General features: G+C 33.5%; 1 protein-coding gene across 1 annotated transcript in view; it reads left to right on the top strand.

The window, feature by feature from the left end:
* Positions 1-25,648, top strand: part of LOC126833495 (semaphorin-5B) — a 51,178-nt gene that overhangs the window by 5,103 nt on the left and 20,427 nt on the right. The window contains exons 2-3 of the mRNA XM_050564873.1: positions 11,026-11,142; positions 22,777-22,876. Of these exons, the coding sequence (XP_050420830.1) occupies positions 11,043-11,142; positions 22,777-22,876 (200 nt within the window). The 5' untranslated portion in view covers positions 11,026-11,042. The remainder of the gene's footprint in view (positions 1-11,025; positions 11,143-22,776; positions 22,877-25,648) is intronic.

Here is a 25,648-nt window from a genome sequence, read left to right on the forward strand (position 1 = left end):
AACTTTAACAACTACGAATAGGTAAAATGATTATTTTAAAACGTTTACCATTTGCCCTTAATCGTTTAAATCTAGAAATACACCTTAAAAATGTATATATGTACCTAAGCCTGCTTTTGTAATTTAATAAATAAGTACTTGATTGTAGTAATTAGTCTAAATTTACAACAGAAAAAAACTCTTCGCAAAAGAAATGAAGGGGTGCCAGCGGGATACTAAAAACCTTAAAACTTGAAATTAGTACTTTTCAAATTACCTTTATTTATTTTTAGTGAGAGATTTGTTGAAATAAAATATATAAATATAGTACTAATTTAAAGTTTAAGGGTTTTTAGATACCCATGCCCGCTACTCCCCTGGTCTCGGCGGTTTGGGACTTGGGAGAGTAGAATCCTCGTCCTGTACACGTGCGGTTGTATACATGTATGTATGTATAATTATATGCATATGAATACTATACTTACACAATGTAAACGAGTCGAATGCTTGTTGGTAGGTACCTCTAACGTACATACTACATACAATAATAACAATCACGGTGCATCGTTTGCGCACCCGGTACACTCTTGGGCTTATAATATTATTGGCTCTCTTTTGTGTTTATGTACACACGCGTATGCTTTTTTTTCACTCTCTCTCTCTCCGACACAATGACAGATGAACGCGCAATCTGTGTGTGTGTGCGCTGTATAGCACGTGCTACGGACGAACCGAAGATACGAAGGGGGAGGGTAGGAGAAGGGAGAACAAAAAATATATTTAAAAAAAAACGACCCACCGCGTTAAAAAATAGTATAATATACACAAACCGGTACCATCTGTGACGGTCGGCCCATGGGATGCACGCGGCTCTCTTGTTGCGTTGCAGCCAGTTCGAATAGAGATGGCTCACAATGGATTATCCGTAAAAAAACCTAACCGCGGCGAACCTTGTACGGTGGATTTTAATTACGAGCCTTCTCCTCTGCGGTATGTTAATACGGTATAAACCATAATAATAATAATAATAATATAGTATTTAAATGCACCCGCCGCGTCCGACACAGACAACCTGTAACGTTATCTGTTGTCAACATTTTAAGTAGCATTATTCATTTTCGGCGGCGGCGGTTTTTCTTCGTCTCCGTCTTTTTTTGTATACACATTGTGTATATATTTATATATATATATATATACTATGGTAATTCGCTCGCGGCCGTACTAGGTGCTGCGGCCTTTCTTGTGTGTGTGTGTGTGTGTGTGTATTGTGGATCCCGTGGAGGCTTGGGTATACGACTTAGGTATGCACAGAAGTCGACCGTCACACAAAAACCGCAGCCGATGCCGAACTTGTCGTACGAGATTCGGCGGATAAGTCGGGCCGATCACGATGAAGTCGTTACACGACCGAATGTCGTATTTAGCTGCTTGGTAACGCGGGTTTGTGGAATACGTCATTACTCTTGGTTTGTCTTTAAACAAGATTGCGTTTAACAGGAAGCCAAAGCAGCACAGTTTACTTAAACGAATAAAACTAATACAATAACGACTAACGGCATTGCAATAACTAATAGATTTGTCGTATGCAACAAAAAAGGTGTTTGAACGACAAGTAAAAGTAATATGAAGCAGTATTTTGGCAAGGATACAGTACATTTGAAGGGGCGCCACACCAAACAGCGTTTGTAGCAAAATAGTAGTATCTTATTTCAAAGGAATAGACGTAAAAAATATAGCGCTTGAACAATTTAACTGTGTATTGTTGTAAAATAATTTCAAAAAATAAGTTTGAAACAAATAGTAAGCATACGAATATTAGTGAATTAAGTTATTTGTTTAGTCCACATTAATGGTTTTATCAATTATTTTTTCGACAAATTAGTTCCTGTCTAATCATTGTTTAACTTATCAATTCACAAACGTGAATTGTATTATTTGTATAGGTCTACTCACAGAAATCTTTGTGGTAGAACTTAAGGATTTTTTTTTTTTTTGACAAGAGGCTGTACGGCAAGATGACTGTGTTCGAGTAATGAATTAAGGATTAAGTATGTTGTTGGTTAGTATAAAAGGTAGAGTACAGCAGGAGGAGGAGGAGGAGTTATTTGACTTCTGACAGTCTAAACGCGGGTTGTCACTTTGTAGGTTTTGTATTATACACACCATACTATGATTTTATCTGATGGACTATTATTGTTGCACTCATCAATGCGGTCGGTGCAGTGGCCATGGTTCGAGAAAATCTAGTTTAAGCATTTTTTTTACCCGTGGCCGCAAGGAGCCTAACCCAGTATCTTCTCTATAGGTATATTGTAGGCACACTCGGTTGGCGTATGCTCGTTTTTGCTTTCGGCCAACGCATACTGTTATGATGGACCGTTAAAAAAAAAAATTAGATAATTCCATTTAAACGCCGGAAGGAATGTTGAGTATAATATTATATTTTGTATTATTTAAATGCCCTTACATACACTATCGGTATAGTAGATTATAGTTTTGACGGTTCAGAACGTCATAGCGATACTGTGGTGTATGTTATAAAAAACGTGTAACCCGACAGTCTTATTAAATGGCCACAAAAAAAAGCGTTGTTATAATTGTACCTACACGTTTCTTGTACACAAAACGCTATTTATCATTATATATGCAATACATTTTACCGAGGTAATCCTCGAGCTATATAATTATTACTGTATGCACACCATTTCTATATGAATAATTGTTTGTACAACATATTTTATCGAGAGGATTTTATAGCTGAGAGTAGTGAACCGGGGATTAGTTGTTAACTACAACAAAAGTTGAACTTTTTCATATAAAGATAACAAAAATATATATATATATTTTTAGATAATCTAAAAAAAGCGGAAAACACCTCTTAGAAGCGATTTTTACAACTTAAAAAAAAAACTAGACGTGCTAGAAAAGTTTGAGGATAGATTAAGAAAAAAAAAATGTAAACATACATTTTTTTTAAATTTACAGAATGAATTGCGTCAAATCTTGGAAATTGTATATAGTGGTTTTAGCCTCTAGAAATTAAAATTCCAAAATGGTACAATATTAGTACACGAGGTGTATAATAATATTATGTGTACATAATTGTTGCTTTTATCGCAACGGTTTTATGATACGGATTCAATAATGGCTTCAATTAAATCAATTTTATTGGCACCAAATGGTGTGTGCGCGATAAGAAGAATACTGAATGAAAATTGTCCTTTTATTTTAATCTTAATTGTTTCAGAAGCAGTATTAGTATTATTATTATACATATTAAATACTAGTATTATTAATCAACCGTTAAAATTACACGCCAGATTAATGGAATGAGTGGAGAAATTTTAATGATGAATAATATTCATAATATTGTTGATATTATTTACATATTATGTTGATTTTAAAACTTAATAGTTTTTCTTGTATTTTCAACGTCTATAGTATTGAAACGTCTCATAAAAAAACAACTTTAAATTATAATTGATACTATTAGCCCGTTTACATGGAATTATTTTACCATCTTCATGTCGATAGAATTAGATATAGCTTAGGTATACATATTAATATGAGAGAGCGTTTTCAGAGTGTTAACGGTCGAACGACTACATTATTTTAATTTTGATTTTAAAATCCACTATACGATCAAAACCAGTTTATTGATTTTTAATTTAACGTGTAAATTTGGTCGGTACAAGGACTAAAATATTCGCCATCGCTTTGGACGGGTAATGCGAGAATTCAATTACCTTTTTGGATGCGATAAAATCACTAAAGATGTAATCCGGGGACAAGGTACTACTTTACCGCATATTGTTACAATGTTAACAGGACATAGGTATGGTAATATGTAAAAGACACACACGTCTTGATTAAATACACCCAAAGAAATATTATGAAGCCCTATTACAACGATAATAAGAATAACAAAAAAAAAATTACAATACTATATGAAACCACGTTCATTTTTGGCGTATAGTTATTTCGGTAAAACCCAACCGTATAGTCTTGGGTTGGGTTTAATAAATTTATAACTTTTTTGATTGTGTGTGATTTTTTTAATATTAGCAGTTTTCTCTTTAGCCGAACAACATAGCCGTCAGCGGTTTTTTTTTTTTTACAAGCGTGGCACCGTCTTGATTTAGTTGTCAAATATCAGTTTTGTATTGTACGTCGCGTATACAATAGCATTGTGTGATGTTTTTTTTTTTAATATTATATAGATTTATTAAGTGTAAATAATAATGGTTCTGTGTTTTAGACATTATGTTACTCCTTTTGTGCTTGTAGATTATGATAAATTATTTTCTTAGATTTCTTTTCGTACAACCCAAGCTGCGTATATAGCAAAATTTGTTGTAAAATGCCAACATGTTGAGTAAGAATAATTAATTATAATGCGTGTGTATATAACAAAAAAAAAAATTCAATTTTGTAACCGCCCACATTTTATATTGAGTCAAAAATGTTGCGATTACCAACTCGGTAAAAAAATAATCAACACGTTTATAAGACACATAAATATAATTTTATTTTTGTTTTTTCTTTTACTATGGTTTCGAGAACGGTTAACGAAAGGCGAGCGCTTTTTTTTTTACATACTTACTTTTTCTAAACAAAATAGTACTTTCAAACACTATTAGGTCGATGAATAAAATGTATAACTGTTAAAAGATTACAGGTAAAACTACATAAGTGTTTAAAACAAATAGTATATAATTCAAATTGGTGAATTAGGTTCTTCGACGTTTTACCAATTACTTTTTCTACAATCGATTCAACAAAATATAGTATATAACTTAATCGTTCAAACGTTAATTGGGTGTATTATTGTTGTAAGTCAACTCGAGAATGTACAACACTTAAAATACCACCAACGGTTATACAGAACATTTTTTAAAATTTTTCGTAATACACATTATGTATAATAATGTGTATTATAGTGTTTAACATAATGCACAATAATTAATGCTCTGAAATGTAGTTTTTGTGAAAAATTGCCCGTATACTGAATCGTCTTCTGAACTGTATGAGTGTGGAATATTGGTTCAAATTATTGACCCCGGGCAAGTGGCCTCACCCTTAACACGAGTCCAAGTATATTGAAGGGGCAAAGAGTCATGACTCAAGGCGATAAACTCTGTTCGGACTATGCGTTTACACGGGTTTTACAGCAAATTGATATTCTTATCGCACGCTGGGACGGGTCCATTGTTTACTTTGCTGTGTTGAAATAATTATTGGACGGTCGTTAAAGTCACGGATACTTGGCTCGGATACCGCGATCGCTGGTCACTCGACCCGTTGCTGTTAACGACTTCAGTTATTATTACACTATAAGCAGTACTTTCTTGCCTACAACGAAAGTGTACTATAATATTATTATGTTTAAATTTCCCCCTTCCACCGCAGTTGCCGGGTTGATTAAAATAAAAAAGTAGTATCGTGGTCTTTGTACAGCTACTTTCATTAGGACGTATAACGGATAATTAAGTCATGTTCTCGCCAAAGGATTATATCATTCGCCGACAAACTGATAAATGTGTTGTTGTTGTTGGCACGATACGATGACACCGTTCTTTTGATCTTTGTTTTTATTCCTTTTTAAATATCATCTACACTACACCATTATAATTGTGTTATGTGCAAGCCATGTCAGCAGGAAACGGGGTCTCCCCGTGTTCCGCCGCCGCTTTGGTAAGGTTTCCATTGCACATTCGATAACAAGAGTGGGCATTGTTACTCGGTTAATTATGTATTCGATTAGTACTCTCTGTTAATATACCGCCTATACAGCCGTACTTGGGCATATTTTGTATAGGGTGGAAATAGAATGAACATAATATTATTTGTCAACACAAGTATTGAATAGCGTTAAAATTGCGTTGTATAGTCTTATATCCTAGTTAGAGCGACTTGAAAAACAAAAATGTTATTTTTTTTTCACAATACATAATAGTGTAAATGTTCTAAAAGAAAAAGGCAAAAAAGATTTTTGTCGGGTACCGGTAAATAGTAATCATGTGTGAGGTAAAACAAAATCAATATAGAAAATATTTTTGCCTTGCACTTTTGAACGACTCAAAAAAAAAAAATTTTTATTCCAAAAAATATTGTAGTTAATTGTTCAATGTAAGAATGGTTAACAAATGATAAACTACCAAAACTTCACAAATAATAAAGTTTCAAAGTACACAAAACCCAAAAGTAAACAATTTTGTTTTTTTTTTTAAATTTTCTATTGTTTTAGAAGTAAAAGTTAACTTTCTAACTAAAAATAATTAGGTATTTGAGAACATATAAAATTGTTTGCTCGTGACCAAAGAAACGTTAAGAAACGCTAAATAGGTATTTGATGAATTACAACAACTTTTGGTTGAAATGTTGTAAATATTATTGATCAAAATTGCACTGCATATTTACAGGCGGATCTAGGATTTTTTTTATGGAAAGTAATAAACATTTTAGCAAGTGGCAACACCAAACCTACTAATGATCTCTCTTTTTTTTTTACATAGTGCTGATACCTACCGAATAACAAAACTGATCACGATACCTGGTAATTAACTAAAAGCTTAATACAATATTTGCATAATGCATGAGTTTTAAAACTAGATTACCAAGTATACTTACAAAAATAAATAACGATTCGGATATAATTCAGAATAAAAACATAGTTGTAACATTTCAATATATTGACAGTTGATACAGATTCATGCTGTTATATTATGTTAATACTTAGTATTCAGTTATGGATAATTTATACATACATAATCATACTTTATACTATACGCATTTCATGATTGTTTTTTTCGTTTTCATTAGTATTCATATATATTAATGATTATAGCCACTGCGTATTACACACTAAGGTGGTCGAAAAAAACGGGCGACCATTTGTTTTTTTTCTTAGGCTATTTTCCAGTTATAACTGTTTCTTATAGTATAAAATTAGTTTTTATATTATTTCAAGGCAATTTATTTGTTTAATATTCTAGTCAGTCATCAAATCTTTATATTTACGGTAATTGAAATAGATCTTATCCTACCTGTAAAAGTTATCCTCTATAGAAATAATTAATTTTGTGTTGTCAAACAAATTTTAGATGAGGTTAAAACTATCATAGTACGAGTAATTTATTATTTTTTATCTGAGACATAAATATTAAAAACGATTAAATACTATAACTACTTAAAATTATTTTATTTTACTGAATTATTTAAATTATATTTTTTTAGACTAGGTATTCATTTTTGTAGTAGGAGATATCTGTTAAAGTAGGTATAATGTGTGTTAACACGTTTATATTTTGATAATAAAACATGCTTTTAATTAACACGATAGCTTACATACGTTTATTTCTTTATTTTTATAATATAAAATGAAATTTGCAGAAGGTGTTAATTAATAAAAATCAATTAAAATACACTGTACACGTTTATTTAATGTGGGCTTTTTCAAGAGATTTATTAATCTTTACCTCATTTGAATAATAAGTACCTAAAAAAATATATTCTTTTCTGTTTTTTTTTTGTCGTAGGATTGGTATATTATTTTATAATTTTATGATAATAATTTAACTGACTACTAAATGGGTTTCAAACCATTTTTTACTAAATATTATTATCATCGCTATTTATAACAAGAGTACTCATAATCGTTTATATTTATTTGTTGTACAAACGAATGTATTTTTTTTTTACAAATAATTAAAAACTATTACAAGAAGAAGAGTACATGTAAGTTTTTTTTATTTAACAATATACTCCGTACAGGCTTCAGATATAATCACTTGAATAATAGTAATTCGTACGAACGTAAATATATATATATGTACAAAAGATACGAAATAAATCGCCGTTTTATCGTTTAAATCGAACATGAAAAATGAGTTTTTTTTTCTCGTTGCCGGTTTTAAATGTATTAAATAAAAATCTGGATTCTCAGAACCATTCTAACGTTGTCCGCATTGTGTGTATTGTGTCCGGTTCTGTTGGTCTTGTGCCTTTTTTCGCATTCAGCTATAGTGCAAACCGGGTAGGTTGAGTAACATTGTTTCTTTTTTTATCAAATAAAAATCCACGGTACACTAAGAATAGAGGCACATCGCTAGACAATAATATCGTATCATATGTAATATTATGCGGCACACACATACACAGTGTGTAAAGCATCGGACCGGATGTTCTATAGCCGGTACGTGCCCGCTCAACTCTAGGTGGTTTTTAAGCCCAATAACACTATACTTAACCCTGTTGTAACGTTTAAACTGTCGCACATCGCGGTGGAATTTTGAAATTTCAATAATAATAATATTGTCTTGCCGCGTGTGGCCGAAAACGGCCAATACCGGCGGGTAGGTCTCACTTGTTTAACATTATGCGATTACACGAACACGTTGTCGAACCGGGTATAGAGTAGGTAGGTACATAATAAAACGGTATAAATTACAACAAAATAAAAGTAAAATAAATAGATCACGGCGTGTAAGTTCACGATTTTCCATGTAGATCATTTGTGTGTACCGATCGTTTCGCAATAGAATTCCAAAGCTATACTTTTTTCCCTCAAGTCGTTTCACACGTTATCCGATCATAATAGGCTGCTGTTATCGCAGTGCTTGTTCCATTTTGTAAATAACACCTGTGTAACGGCCCGGTGGTGTACGGTCAACGCGCCATGTGACATAATAATATTATTTATTTCATTTTTTTCCCCACACGTCACGTGCAGCCTCGGCGGAGGTCGCAGAGCAAAACATTGGTTATGATCGGTTTGCTCGATAAAACCAGACAATAGTGCCTATTATACTGTGTATTGTATACATATTATTATGTACTACTTGACAGGAAAATAATGATTGAAAAATACTTTGAGAATTTCTCGGGGGCCCAACCGCGGAGTGGGGAGTACAAACCCAGCAGATTTGTGTGTAATATAAACATTTACATGCTATATATATATATGATTACAAAGTTAAAAAAAACTTGGAACAATTGTCTGGCGTTGGGCAAAAATAAAAACTTTTATGGTTTTTGGCCTCCAAGTAAATAATTAAAAATATATATCCCGTCTGTGTGGGTATTGGTTATTTTTTAAATGAACGTTTTATAACGTTTGCAGACTAAGCTTTTTTTTCTTGAATCCGTCAACGCAATCAAGCCAATGCCATTTTTACTTAAATAACAAATAATAACATTGAACAAATTATTTAATATCGATTTGTAATTTAGTGCATGAAATAATTTATTACACCCTAGTTACACGATTGTCGATTTGTATACATTTTTTCGGTATGGTTTTCACTAAAACTGAAAAAAGCTAAAAAACAATGTAACATTTTTTTTTAATTGAAAACAATTTTTTAGTTTTATTTTATTATTTGAGTTTTGAAATTAACACTAGTAGTTTCATTGTTAACAATAAATAGTTACATTTTTGTGACATAAATTGTCACAATAACATAATGTTGTTATTCAAGTTTTAATCATTATCATTCATCAGTTATAATTATTTAGTTGAAATTTGAATGTTCATTGAAATACATTTATTTTACCTTATTCAAATTTATATCTCTTGCGTACAGTATAAGTTTTTTTTTTAAATCTGTACGCGGTTCCTAAAACCCCTGAACAAAAATTCCTATTTTATTAGAGGTTATAATATTGTGTAGTAGACAGAGTTTAATACCGGACAGTGCGTGCAAAACGGCTCCCGTTGTGTTTTAAACATTGTCTTGATATGATTTATTGAGATTTATGAGATCTGAAATCATGACGATATTCAATTCATTGTAGCTGGTAGCAAGAACACTCTTGAAGGTCGTACAAGTTATATTTTCTTATAGGATCTGTTGATGTTCGGATAAGACGATCCGGGCGAAATTCAATGTTGGCGTTTCATGTCGTCTTAAACATTTTTAAAGACCACACAATTGGCCATTATTACACGAGTATTGTCAAAAAATATTTAAATGGCTAAACGGGTTCGACTACAGACGGATATAGTGTGTTGACGTATTATTTTGATTAAATCTAAAACAAACAAAAAATAATAATAAAAAGAAAGTTTTTATATTTTGTTTCATGTAATAAATAAAATGTCACTCCGTTATTAATGTTTGTGCATAGTGTGCACAATCAATTCGCTATAGCACTTATTTATGGGCGCTTTTGTCGGCATAATGTCTACGGATGAAGAACGATTACCTATCTTTATATGATAAACTTGCATTGCTTCCTTCCTATAGGCGTTGTTGTCGTCCAAAGATAGGTCGGGTCGTGCCTGATGGTTTTGTTTATAATAATAACAATAATATCTCTATTAATATTCGGCGAAGCGTTTGGGTAAGTTTTGGAAACCTGTTAATTGTTACCTTTTATTTTAACCCGTTAAAAATCGATAAATACAATAATTATGCCGCCGATGGAATTAAAAAAGTGTATCGATTTTGGTTTTATCCCTCACAGGTAAATAAATGATTATTACTATTTTGGCCGCCCACACTGGCATAATAGTACTTAAATTATGCGCATATATTATTATAATCTAGTATTCATAAGACATACTTCGATGTGCCTTTGTGCGGTCGGGACGCAACGTTTCCTTTTGTCGGGTACCAACCATTGTTGGGAAATGGTTTTTTTAAATTTTTTTTACATATTTTCAAAAAGGATTATAATATTTTCGTAACCCGTAGCCCCGGTAGTCCATTCCCACCCACCACGGTTTGTGGTTCAACTAGCGCAAACAAATCACTTGTAATATATTTTATTTGCCCCACACCGATCAGACCACGGTCAAATAGGGTTTTGGAAATACGAATCGTACCATGCATAATGCACTAAAAGAACGGATTGGGTGCAGTCAGTAGAGTACACGATTAGAAATCTGGTCGGTTAATTTTTTTTTGAAAACGTCAGCCGGTTTTTGGCGGGACAAAAAACCAAAACGGCGATATTTTTTAATTTTATTAATATTATTTTATTCTCATTGGACCAAAGTGTTTTAATGGGTTTTTTAATTTTGTTATTTTTGTGTTCTTACAGGGCTCAACAAACGGACCATGTGCTCCTTGCGAGTGCTGTTGGCGGTGTTCGTCTTAGCCGTCGCCTTCGGAAACGCCGTGCAAACGCAGCCGGAACACCACGTAATTCCTTATGAAGGTAAAAAGAACTGTATAAATTAATATAAAACGCATAATATTGTAGAAGTTTGCATCCGAATAAACGATAGCGGTTAAGCTGGCATAGGCAGTTAGAACAGCAATACTAATAAAACTGGAGGAAAATAGTTGAGAAATACTATTAGTTTAGAAACGATCTGCCTTTTTTTTTCGTTAGCGGATCGACAGCAGAAAAATACAATTATTATTTCAAATTTTGGCGCTATAGTTATTATATAATCACTTTACCAAATTCTAGTAGCAATATCTCGTTATTTTTTCACCCAAGCTGCTCAGGATTGGCTGAATAAAATATTAATTAACTATAACGATAAACGGTATATTTTATGATTATACCAGTTAAAAATGTTGTACAGAAAATTTTGTCAGGTCTCATTTTTTTTTTTTTGTTAAACACAAAAAACTGAACAACGTTACACGATAAGACCTACATCATTCCTACATGTTTCATCTGTTCCGTGCTTTTACAGTATTTTGACATAGAACAAGTAGTTACTTCAATGAGTGAGAAAGGCCCTTTCGAATCTATGACTTGGGGAGACTATTCTTAACCCTCACAACACAACAAGACGCCTACTTTGAATCAAACCTTAATGATTTTTCGGGACATAAAATAAACTTGTACATTTTACTGGATTGTGCAATGCGGTCAATGACATAAGTTCACCGAGTTCTGACAGCGGTCTGGCTTAACTGGTCCGACAGATTTATTCGTGCTGCGTTCAAACTTCAGGTGAACAATTAACAGTCACGATATTATATGTAAGTTATGGTAAAACGGTTGAACCCACACCGTGTTCTATATGGCTACGTTAAACGCCGTCAATATAACTAAAAATAGGTCACAAATGGGGAAAAAAAAATCAAGTCGTGTCCAGGAGACGTTATAAGCGAGTCATGACGATTGAGGATCGTATATGAAACATTAAAAACGTATTTTGCCGTTTTATATCTTTTCTCGTGTCTTTGGAGAGTTGTAAAAATTATTTATGACTCGCGTCTCGTCAGGAATCGGATATCTAGTTGTGAAGAACAACTGTTTTTCTGCATTAAAAACGGTTTACATTATGGTTTACCGGCTTCAGAAATGACCCTGTTTTAATTTCCATATTTGTTTCTGTTGAATAAACCAAATAAATATTCAATGATAAATTACCGCAAGCGAATAACGTATCAAAAAACCAAACTTGTATAAACAACATTTAAATAATGGTAACATCAACATTTAGTTGATAAGCTCTAGAAAAGCTTAAAATATTTCGACTCGATCGAATTATACTGTTGTGGTCGAACAGCTTTCTTTTGGTGGTAAGTATCCACTCTATTTTTCCAACCGCCATATTCCTGTGCTATCCCTTTTATCGTCCTTTCCGTTCTGGCAATTAGTAAACGTGCCATTTACTTTGGGTTATTGTCGTTTTCGCGGTAATTCTTTCCTGTTTTTAACGGTCTGCTCGTGCATTAGCATGACCACACAACAGACTAACCCATAAACGGCGTTAGGTTAGTAGTGTTGTTATGCGGGAATACGTTTCCGAGGGTTGGGTCGTTTTGACTTTGGACAAAAAAAAAAAATACATACAAATACTGAAACTATTTTTGCAATAAAAATCCATTTAAAATGTTGCGGGATGGCCTGTTGCGGCCGGCAACAAAGGAACTTGTAAATGGAATAATAATAATCAAATTTTGGCTTAATTACTCGGCTCCAATGTAGGAAGTACACAATAGGTCCACTCAAGGGTCTGAGCGATTTTCGCCTGATCTCTTGTGGCGTGGACGAGGAGAGGGAAAAGGGGAAAAAGAGTTGGAGTTTTCTCGTTAATGAAGACGTGCTGCCCGTTTAGGCCGCAATACAAATCGTCTTCCGTTATTATCATTATCGTCATGATGATTATTACTATGTACATCCACCGACGTCCGAGGCAGAAAGAATGCCGTATTGTCCTTATACAGTGTGGTCTTGTGTGCGCCGGTTAGTATAATACAATATTATAGTAGTCGTCGGTCGGAAGTAGAACCAGCACACAAGTACTTCTTATACGTGCTTTGGCCCCCGGAGACTTCACGTTGGCACCGACCTAATTTGAACAAAAAAAATAATACATAAAATATTACAAAAAAAAAAAACACAAAACGTTAACTGTTAATCGGTAAAAGTCAAAACAATACTTGACGAGTTGCGTTATTCAACGAATATTGTTATCAATTATTTTATACTGTTGGCGAGCAAAACTACTTGCCCAATACACACAATATAAAATATGTATTATCTAACACGTGGCATGTGAAAAAAACATCAAAACGCGCAAAGGTGACTCGACGCGATTGCATTTCCCACGCGCCTAGTTAGTTTGTGTGTGTGTGTGTGTACCTACTCTCCATTTGTTACATTACAATAAACATAATTATACACAATCATTGTTCTTGGCCACCGCGTTACGGTCAAAGTGCAATACACAAAAATTTAAGGTCAACGCATTATAGCTTAGCACTTTTTATTTATCTGTATAAAATGCAAAAAAATCGTAGGCGAAACAAGTATCAGTCTCGTTTAAATCTGTCGATTACTTGTCCACAATTCAAATTTGAAAATTCAGACAATAAAATAATGTAAATGTATTTTGTTTGTAATGCAGTAATGAATACCTACTTGGGGATTATTTAGTGGTATTTTACGGTATACCTATATACCGCCGCGGTATGCTCGAAGAAAGTGTCGACGGATGATAATAATTTGTGTCGATGAGCAATTATTAAAATATGTACACGAAACACGTTTAGAAAACAAAAATTATGGAAAACGTTTGTTGTTATTAAACAGATAATTATGCGGGCGCGTTCACTCTTATGGCACATCATTTATTTGGAGAAAAACCTTATGCTTGTATAAAATGATGTTCGAAGATGGTCAGCCGGAGGGTAGGTATAGGTCCGGTCAATAAAGCTATTGTAGAGGTATATGATGTCGAATTGGAAGATTTGTAACGGCCGTGATTTTCTTTGTTGTCCATTACTTTCGCCATACTTAAGACCGTCTGTCTCGGCTTCTTAGCACTTGTCACGTGTGAACTTTCTCTTTCCGTTTTTGGCTGCACCACTTGTCATTTGTTCTGTTCCGGTGCAATCCGGCCGAATGGTTTTACATACTGTTTGAATATCGCTCAGGATTTATGTTTATATATATAATAGCATCCGGCCACCGTAAGAATGAATATAGTTCAAACAAAACCGTTTACGGCCAAGCAAGTCGTTGTTTTTATAACTGTATAGGTGAGGAACCACTGTGCTACATGTGTATACTGTTATATGGCGTTTAAGGAACCCTTGAGCGATTAGACCGGGGCAACTTGGGAATCGCCGGACCGGTTCATTGAACGGGTTAATCTTCTGGCCGAGTCACGTGGGGCTCGTCCGACATTGCCCTAAGCAACGAGTTAATTTCAAGGTAACGCGCCGGCTCGAAAAGCAATTAGTGTGAAAGAAAATTCAATAAAAATTATGTACCTATACGATCTGTTCTGCACAAGACAGACAACTGCGAGGAAGACGTACCGAGTCTTTGTGGTGGTCGCCGAGAGTAGGTTAATACTTTTTCCCATCTAAAGTTTATTGTATACGTTCATTTTGTTTTGCCGCAGAGAGAGTAAAAATGTGTTGCAAAACTCTGTAATAAAATTAATGATTAGGAAACGGCCGATGGACAATTTACAATAGCCCAATGGCGAACCCCCAGCATTGATGTGTTCATTTCCGTTTACCGCGTGCACCTGATAATATTCCTATTGGAGGTGGCACTTCGATATTATTAAACGGTATAGATAATATACTTTAGTACGAAAAAAATGTAATTAAAAATAACTATAAAAAAAATACATTTTTGAATTCGAAAAATTCCATGTTTTTTACTTCTATCGATATTTTTATTACTTTTCCATCAAATATTTTCAATTCAGATACAAGTCTACAAATCTTAAAGATAAGAATATTAATTACAATATTTTATTAGTTTCATTTATAGTAAATTTACATATATTAAATAACTATAAATATATTTATATAGCTGTCAGCTGTATTATCAGCTTTAGATATAGTTTTATAGTCTATATACGTTTGATTTTAAAAACAGTTGGTGTTTTCAGCTGAATATAATAAATATAATTATTAAATACATATTATTCAAATTTAAATCTAAGTTGCAAAAATAAAAATTTAAATGAAATCTATTAATTTAGAATTTTTAAAAAGCGCAACTTTTTTATAGTTTTGACTATACCAAGCTTAGCCAGCGGCGAAAACTTAAAAACAATAAAAAAATACATTAGATTTCTAACTAGGTAGCTTATGCACATTGCTTAGACTTTATGTTTTATGAAATATCAATAAATCAATTGTTTATATTTTGTATTATGAGGAGGGGAGAGGTATGGGGGCGAAGCCCTCCACCCACGTTTTTGTTAGGTTCTGAGAACTTTTGCAACCCCCAAAATTCAACCCAACTTATGCCACTACCTTCTAAATTTACACCTTCCAATTCATTAAAGTAATTTTTAGTCACTTTTTTCCGTTGCATCGATTGCTTTCAGCGGTGCTGTTGTTAAAATTAAAAAATAAATAATTATTGATATTTTATTAGCCATTAGTGTATTGGTTTGACGACGATAAACGATTTCAGATTTTTGGAGCATATTTTAGTCCACGTGCATCTGTTTAATCAATATCTAACTTGTCTTTTTGAGTACAAAACCGTGCAATTGGGACAGAAAACGGCGGGAAAGATTGAAATACGACCACCGAATAGCCGACGACGTTACAAACATGGCCACCAGATGTTTTTGGCGGTTATTTTTCAAAAATATTATTACTTAATATAAAATATAGGAAAAATGCTCGCGACAATCCCTTGGCGAACGTTAGTTTTCGGTCGTGCATCTCTTGTTTTGCTTTTCGGTTCAAACCGTTCGTCGACCCTTTTTTTGGGGGGGGGACTTGGTGTACGGTCTTGAGAGCTGTAGGCAGACAGGTTCTTGTTTTTTAAACTCAGGTTTTTTTTTCAAACGGTCGGTTGCTGCTGTGGAAGCGACGGTGGCGATCACCGTGCAATTACCGAGGCGGCTTATATTTTTTTATTATTATATTGTTACTATACACACTGTATGTGTGTATACATATTATGATATTTTATGTACCTATACTCGGGCCACGAGCTCTGTTTACCATCCACACGGTCTACTCCGCATCGGCGATGTTGTGGGTGTTTGGTCGGATAAGACCAGTGAGACATGTGAGCATAATATCATTATCTGTATATTCGATTGCATGCAAGTACACAATAATAATAACAATAATGCATCTAGTGTGTGTACCTTAAGCGTGGGCACCGTTTGTGAGTGTCACAATCGGCCCCCGAGTTTCGATGTTTATGAACTTTTTGGTATTTATTTCTTATTTTTTTTTTCCACGTTGAGTTGTTTTATTGTCTCGAACATCTGCGGCAGATTTTTATTTCGCTATTTTTATTCTTATTGTTTCTTGCAGTGTCGGATTCGCGCACATCTGCTGCTGCTCGTCTCGGGGGCGACGCTCTGTGGGTTTTGCTGTAGACGTAAAGAAGAAGAGTATATACCGGGCATTATATTTTATCAAGTGACGGCACGGGCGTAGGCCTCGAGAGAGGAGGGGCGAAGGGTCGTCGCGATATGCGCACGTGTAGCTGTACGAAGGCATAGGAACGCCTTGTGGGCCTTGGGATTCTGACCCTGCGCTCTTAAACGCTTTTTAACACCGTCCATGCAATACATGCAGAGACCCTGACCCTCGCCACACACCCCGTGGTGTTCGTTCACTGGTAAATCGTTTAATAACGTTTGAAAAGACGTTTCGAAAAAGTGAGAAGCAAAGAAATTGCCCGGATCCTTTGCGCGTCGGTGGTTCTACTATATATAATACAGCTGTGAATCTTTGGAATAAAATGAGATATATTGTTCGAGAATGACCGTAGAAAAATATCTCATCCGGCGTTCAATCAAAACTAATGTGTTAGTGCCATATACAGTTAGTATAAATGAACTTTAATTTTATTGTTGTCCGAGTATTGGGTATTTGGTCATCCCGTTTAAAATAGTCACTTCAAAATACTTGGAATTTGCCTAAAACTTTCGATAAAAAAATTGTATTCAAGTGATTTTTTTTGGTGTGTTACTGATGTGAGTTATAACTGTAAGTGTAATAGCGGTTTTATGGTTCATAATAAGTACCCAAAATTCAAGTAGGTATGAATAAAAATCGTTGTGATAATTTCTCGTCATGAAATAGTCATATTATAATTATATACTGTAATGAGATATCGTTTAGAGTGAAATAGGAATTTTTATATTAGAATGAATAATTTAAAATGAATTAGGAATGAGTTTGTATAAGCGATGGTTGGAGAGTTGTATACTAATAACAGGTAGGTAACTAAGTAATTTTATGGGAATGATGAAGATGAGAAAGTAGGAAATAGTTTATTCGGTTTCGATGCTATATGGGATTTATAAAGGTAAAGGTATACCCGAGAAGAAGTGGGTGACTGTTGTAAACAAAGACATGGAAGTGTTTGGAGTAGAGGAATGTGGCAGTATATTTGGTAGTATGCATATTTTTTAGCTGGTTTGATAGCTCTTTGTATTTTTTTAGGAATATAATTTATATAATTAAATATATGTATTTTTTATTTACAGTATATTATTATTTACTTACACGCAAGACCGCGAATCCCGGAGGGGGGAACGCCTCAACCCCCCCGCGGGCGACTTTGTCGGTAATGGAATAATAATGTGATTTCTCTCACAAGATAATTACTATTTTCGGTTTGGTCGTTTCCAGAAACCAGAGGGCTAATAAATATTAAACAGTCATATTTTTTTTCCAAGGACATTACAAATTTCTCCCCAAAAACACGGTCGGCTCTTCCGAGCACCTCTTATAATGTGGGCTTGCATTATTTTCTACTTGAGTTTTATTTTATTTTTTACTCCATGCAATTAACGTTAATGCGTCGACTTGGGTTAAACGGTTTGCCGTCTCGAGTACAATAATTAAAATAACTCGTCCATTCTAGTTTGAAGGTTTTTCTTTTTCCAATACTTAAGCGCGCGCCTACTTACTTTTATATAAGCGACTAAAAAACCAACAAAAAAACCAGCTCTACTTAAAGTTTTTAATCGTTGATCCGGTTACTTTGGCGGTAGTTTAGTAAACGCTGTCTTCCCACGTTCGTTGTGTGCGCTCTCAATTGGGGAATCGACGGAACCGCAACAATAAGTTAAAATAGTCAAAGTTTGAGTTTTGAAAATAAAAAAAATGTACGGTTTTTATTTTTTTAGTCACGGAATACTCGAGTGCTTGTCGATGCTACTCATGCTTAGAGAATAAAGACCGCCGTAACACAGCCAGAATAGCATTATAAAACATAATATTATTATTATAACGTTGACAACCAGTCCCCTCATACGTCTTTGAATTATAGCTGACAGATTTTTTGACGTAAACCATTTTTTTTTTAATATTATTATTCGAATATCGAGCCCGAACGGTTGTCTGAAGGTCAATGACCAGGTCACTTAAGTCTTCAGAAATCATCATGACGGAAAGTGGCGTCTTAAATACTTTTCGATCTATATATTCTATGTATCTATACATTTCTTAGTGTTTTCCTAAAGACCGCAAAGTGGCCGGCATACTATACTGGCATTACGTTGGGTTTCAACAGAATAAAATTAAGTCAGATAAATAAACAGACACTATATAGCAAGGCACAATGCAGGCCAATAACGTGATGAAACACTGGTTAATTAAATGCGTATCAATAATGAAATATTAGTTCAACGAATTTATCGCTTTATGGCAACAAGGAAATCATTATGAACGTTGTGTAGTTTACAGAACCAGAGGAATAATACCAACTAAAAGCCTTAAAAAAAAGATCATTATCGGTGTAACGTGGTTAATCGGAATAACATATTATACGTATTGTATTGTTTCTGTTGATTGACTAATTCATAGAAGTCGACAATTATTGTACGATTGTCCGGAAACTTCTCGGTTTATTTCCAAAAAATAGTATTCTTTTTTATCTTAAGATTTTAGTTTGGAGAAATCATTATTTCCATGATTTTATGACTCTTGACCAATGTAGTTAAGTAACAGCTCAGTCCAGAAAAGGGGTTTTGAACACAATAAAAGTGTATGTAAGAAATACTCACAGAAAGATAAAATTACATATTTTTTTATTTATTTATTTAAGACTCTAAACGCAATAAATCCATAATTTATAACAGTATCAGCTCTTATTATGTTTTATTATTTCGGTCGATTACAGCATTTATGGCGTATATTATACCGATATGCCGAAACAAAGGTCGTGTAAAGCGTTTATAAGGAAAAAAATCACGTATTGCGTCTGATTTTGGTACCAAACGAAAGTGTAATTATTATTATTATCACATTAATATTCTGTTATTATTTTTCTGAATTATAAGAACGGTTAACGGTGTGTATGTACCAACTATGCACGTGCCCAAGTCCATTAGTTGAACACGATCGTATCCAACTACACAGTATTACAATATTGAACAATACCATTATAGTAGAAACGATTCGAAAACAAGTCCGCTCATTGAAGCACTCGAGTAAAAAAAATGTTGTCTAAAAAAACAAAAATTAATTCGGTTTTGACTTTTATTACTGACATGTTTTATTATGCGTGTCTTGTCAATTCGGATTGCGAAAAAGGATGCACAGCTTTTATTATTCGGTTTGTCGTGAGACAAGATGGCGATATTTATAAAGTACCTACTTGGAAATGAAATAGCCCTCGCCATCTCAAGATGCACATGATAATATTATACATTATGCTCATTAATATTTTTTTTTTGTACACGCGCCTCATTATAATAATTCCGTCAAATTATTATCATTGCACTCAGCGATAACCATCTTCAGCTGGTTATTGCCCACCGTCTACCTGAAGCGGAAATTGTTAATCTATCGTTGTACCCAAGTAAGTCCTAACAGTACAATGCGTGGCAAATCATAATTATTATCGATAGGGAGGTCGATTGCCATCGTATCGACATACGAGATAGGTATCATTGGAAAATAATTATCATCTTGGACTTTTTACTCTAAAATTACTCAACACACGGTCGACATACATACGATTGCTATCGTCGTACCCATCTGTGCGTAATGAATCGTGAAAACAAAACAAGTATTTCATAATAATAAAACTTTGTGGGAACAGCACAAATGTATAGTGGGTACTGATAAAGAAACGGGTTCCAATGAGAGTGTGAATTCTTAAAGGAGTTAAAAAAAATCCCACTCAACAGCTAATACAGCATAATTTAATTTTCAAAATATACCATTAATTTATGTCATTTTTTTTCTTCTAAAACTAATTAACAATAATTTTAGTTGCAGCCGAATTAAATTATAATAAATTAAAACTACATTTTTTTATTGATATTTTGTATTTTTTTCTATTCTCATCTTACTTTACTTTTTATACTAACGTTGAGTATAATGTAATATTTACACTTTAGCCGGTGGTTGCGTTTTCTCTTTATATTATTAGTAATTTTTTATTATTACCTAGAGGCTCATAAGTTTCAAAAATGATCTAATAATGAAAAATAATTAGGCAATAACTGACTTACAAATTTTACATAGGTGTATTAAATATTAACACCTAAATACCTAAATGTACCTAAATACAATTGATTAAAACTATTAAAATTTCACAAAAAAAAAAAAAATTTCTTAAAAAAATAAATATATATTGTATTGGATTTTCTAAGGATATTTTCAAAAAATGTTGGTAATTTTTTTTTAAATGCTATAATATTTTGGATACTTAATAATAGACTATTCATATTAGATTAGGCATATGTTTTTGACCGCAAAACGATTTAGGTGTAGACGAATCTATTCCAGCTATAATTAAAAAAATTCAAAATGAATCGACTTTCGAGCTTTTGTTTTACCGATCAAATAGTATAATTTGCTTTATTCATTGGTTGTAAAATAATTTGTTTAAACTAACAAACGATACGACAAATCTAGCCGTTGCACCTTCCGTTTTCCCATTTGCGTCCAAGGTTGGCTCCAAAAGTTTTCTACTGAAATAATTGCAATAGTATTAAACGATAATTAATCATAATATGCAGTAATTTGTTTTGTAACTTTGAGTTGAGAATTACAATTCTATTTATTCAATGCTGTCACGCGTAAAAGAAACCATTTGTCTTCTTTGCAATTTTTACGATAGATTTCCACTGTGTAGTGTGTACAAAATTCATTAGTATTGTTTGTATTGTATACATCAAACAATGAGCAAATCATAATATAGGCGATTATCCAGTGACCGTTTTTACGTCAAAATATCATTCATCAAAATATGATTAAAATATATATGAAAAAAAAATGAAAATACAAAAAGATAGTATCACGTTTCTGTCGCCTACTACTTTTTTTTTTGTTGGTCATAATTTATTCGTTTAGACGTTGTGCAATCGCTGTATAATAAGACTGCGTGTGGTAATTTTGTAGGTGGCCGTTATAAATTGTACTTAGGTCTCTGTGCTTTTTTTGCGTGCAATTAATTATCACTACAGACCGTTTAGAACGTCCTCAGATTCTATACAGTCGACCCACACGAGGGGCGTATCGATCGAGACACACTATAGTAATGCGCAACACTACACGATTTGTGCCCAATCTGCAATCTAATAAAATTAAAATAAAAAAACTTGTTTTTGAAATACCTGGTAGTCGATCGCCTGATGCAGACATCTCTATTTTGATGGCACTCGATTATTTTGCCATGCAAATGAGATATTTCCAAAATGCTCTCGATATACCAACGCCTCTTCTATATGCATCTAAAGTAGTGCAAGGAATGCGGTTAGAGCAGACTGCAAGAGGGGAGTTCACTTCCCCATCTCCTAAGCCTTAGGGTAGGTTTTTGGCGATATGTCGTTGATTGAAAATAATTTCCAAAATGTTTAATACCGAACGGGCTTTAGGACAAATAAGTTATTTTAATTACCTCTTTTTGTGAGCAAGCGCTCGAGACATGTATTTTTACGACACTGTTAATTATATTAATGTGCCTTGTATTACTGTATTGGGTCTTTGAACCGGTTCTCGTGTTCTTCTGTTGTTATAAGTAAGTCGTTGGTGGCGGCGGATGGCCCACACGAAACCTTATGCATTTTTTTTATTATTATGTAAAAATACATATTATTCAACAGCAATAATAAATCTAATCTGGTGTGTAACAATACGGAACCCGAACGACCACAACAATCAAATACTAACACATTTTTAGTATATCCTATAAAAAGAAATCCATAAAAAAAAAACTTCTTCTTTAATCTTTTTCCTTAAATAAAAATGTGTTCATTTTATCCATTTCCGTTTGAAAAGAGATTATACTGCGGCCTGCGCAGAAACTAAAACGCTTTGTTAACAGAGTCGGTATAATGTTGTAATATGGTCGTTTTGCTGATTTATGTGTAAAAAATTATTCATTTTTTCTAATATTGGTTTTTATTTGTTTTGCTTGCAGATGTCATGTCGACGGCCGACACGTTTTCGGACGAAGGAGTGACATCGTATTCGCAGCTGTTGTTCGACATAGCCAGAAAACAAGTGGTGGTCGGCGCGAGGTACGTACTTTAGTCCTAACCTTTATGGTTATACCTACTCAAGCAAGTTTGCACAGTACGCACTTATGTATATGCCATGTGTGTGATGTCCCGTACTTGTGGCTAATTTACACACACATACACAAACAACATGGTAGATAGACGTTTGGAATCGAAACGTAAAGTCCTTATATGTAGATTATAATAATCCCATAAATAATAATCGATGCAACTACTCGAAGAGAAAAAACCAGGGGAAAATTATACAATTATAAGCACTTTGGCAGCAGATTAGAGATTTACTGTTTTAAGACAATTTGGTATTTATTTAATTGTACGGATGTTATTCTGTTTCTTTATTTTTTTCAATAAAACGGTTGTTTATCTTAACGTGCGCTACCTATGTTTAAATTAGTATTTTATCGAGAAATATTGACTCATTCCGTTAAACGTTGTGATAACTGATAACCTTCTCGTAACAGCCGAAACCTCGAATTATATTGTAGCCTATACTATAATATCGTATAATAGTACAAATAAAATGTGTAATGTACACAATATAATAATAATCATTTTTTAGAACCATCCCATCTCCTCGGCGCATTACAAATAATTGTTCAGCTGTCCGAACTCGTCGTCAATACACTCCCAACAAGTTCTTTTCGGGTGAACGTCTACAGTATAAAAAATCTTGTAAATTCTATTATAACGTTGTTAATACCGTTTAATGGTCTTATGCGTTGCCCTCGTTGAAAACATTACAAGAACACGATATGTGTATAGATTTTGTGTCTCGTCCCGTCACGTCTGCTTAGTAGTTAGCTGAAACGCGGGTTAGAATATTCATACAACGGGCGGTTCTACACAATATAGTGCTAGTATTATAAGTAATATACAAAAGAAGAAAGTCAAGGGGAAATAAAACTATAGTCAGGTATTATTATTGTTATTATTACCGTCACGGACCGATCAATTATTACAATCTGATTTAATTCTCGGTTCATGTTACTCGCGTGATAACTGCAGCTGATTGAAAACGTATCGATAGACAAATGAAAATAATCATGATGTTATGCAATCTGTCCGTATTCACGAAGGAGAAAATAAAAAAAAATTGTTATTTCAACTGGTACTATCTGAAATTATAAGTCTAAAGTTCGTTCAATCGACGAAAAGGCGCTAATCGGTTTTTTTGATTAAAAAATACTATTATTATTATAATAAACACGTTTATTTTGTATAGGCGTATTATAAGTATTCGATTTTAAAAAAAATGTTGTCTCAATACGATTTGAATTAATTTAATAACACAATACATTCGAAACGAATTCAGTTATTTTTTTTGTGCAATGATGAATTTTTTTTTTTGTGTAGAGTGTAGACTACCAAAAACTTAATAACCACCTAGCCTATTACTTCCCACTACTTGCTACGAGACTTAAGGGTTTGGAAATTTAACTGTTTGTGTACTTAACACCATTCGTTTAGACCACCACGGCGACCTTACTGTGCTGGTTTTTTTTATAATTAAAAAAATACATTTTGACTTGTACTCCGCCGCGTGTCTTGCGGTCGTATGCGTCATAATATATTATGGTCTAATTATTGTAAATGTGTTGTTATTATTATATCGATGACCGTTGGAAACACATCGAACGAATTACGCACGCCGTTGCTGATAAGCGCCAAGTGTGATAATATTGTGAACACATAAAAAACCATTAAGGTGTTTTCATTGAACGACGTGTGGCCGATAACGAGCGGTTACACGCGGATATCGCACGGTCGCAGATCCTTTTTGAGCGTCTGCGAAGGAAAACAATGGACCGAAAAAAAATAATTTAATAATAAACCCAGTACATACTTACGGCCAGGAAGTGATGAATTTTTTTTTTTTGTTTACTTCAAAAGCCGACCGATTTTGGTTGGTACTTATTTTGAATATCGCTCGTGATTGCGAAAAACAATGAAGACCGTTTGAGTCGAATCGACCTTGGCGGTGGCGGCACGGCTTGTGCGCTACCATAAAGAGAAAAATCATTATTTTTTTTTTTTTTCAAAAGATAAGCGCAATATTTTTGTACTACCCACGACCGAAGACGTCGGTATCATATATTATGAATCCCGTATATTGTCCATTTTAACGTCTTTGATAAGCTCTTTATTGTTCATTGACGTGCAAAGGAAACGATTCAAACGAGAAGAAGAAGCTACGCAGTGTTATAACTTATAAAAGAATTAACAATGCAGTTGTGTTTTTCAATCTTGTTAGATCGACTGTTGTCTTATAATTTATACTTCCATGTGCTGCATGTATAATAATAATATGTCTTAAGAAGGGGGGGGAGTCCAATATATTATTGTATACATTTATAGAACTAACCGTCCTGAGGATTGTAGTGATATCTGTGGTACAGTATTGGTAAAGCGCTTTTTCTATAAATTGGCTTAGGTTCTAAAAAATGATCGAAAATCAACTGGGCAAAAGATACCTGGAAGTCATGGGAAACCATCTCTGCACAATATTGTCAAGACCTGTTAAAACCGTTAATAAGGGTTAAAGCAATTTACGGTGAATCTATAATACCTACCAAAATTAAAAATTTTTATTTATAAACAAATAATAATTTGCTTCTAAAGAATTACTTGAAATTAATATTTTTATTTAGTTAATTACTATCAATTACAATAATTTTTTAATAACTCGAATTTATGAAGAATATTTGTTTAAAATTTTTTTTTTTTATTTGATCACTAATCATATATGTTATTGTATGTAATTTAACTGTTTCA

The sequence above is a fragment of the Adelges cooleyi genome, unplaced genomic scaffold, assembly GCF_023614345.1.
Source record: "Adelges cooleyi isolate 19-005CV unplaced genomic scaffold, UGA_ACOO_1.1 ACOO_flye_CR_arks_rails_tigmint_CR_PRNA_2, whole genome shotgun sequence".
Lineage (NCBI taxonomy): Eukaryota > Metazoa > Arthropoda > Insecta > Hemiptera > Adelgidae > Adelges > Adelges cooleyi.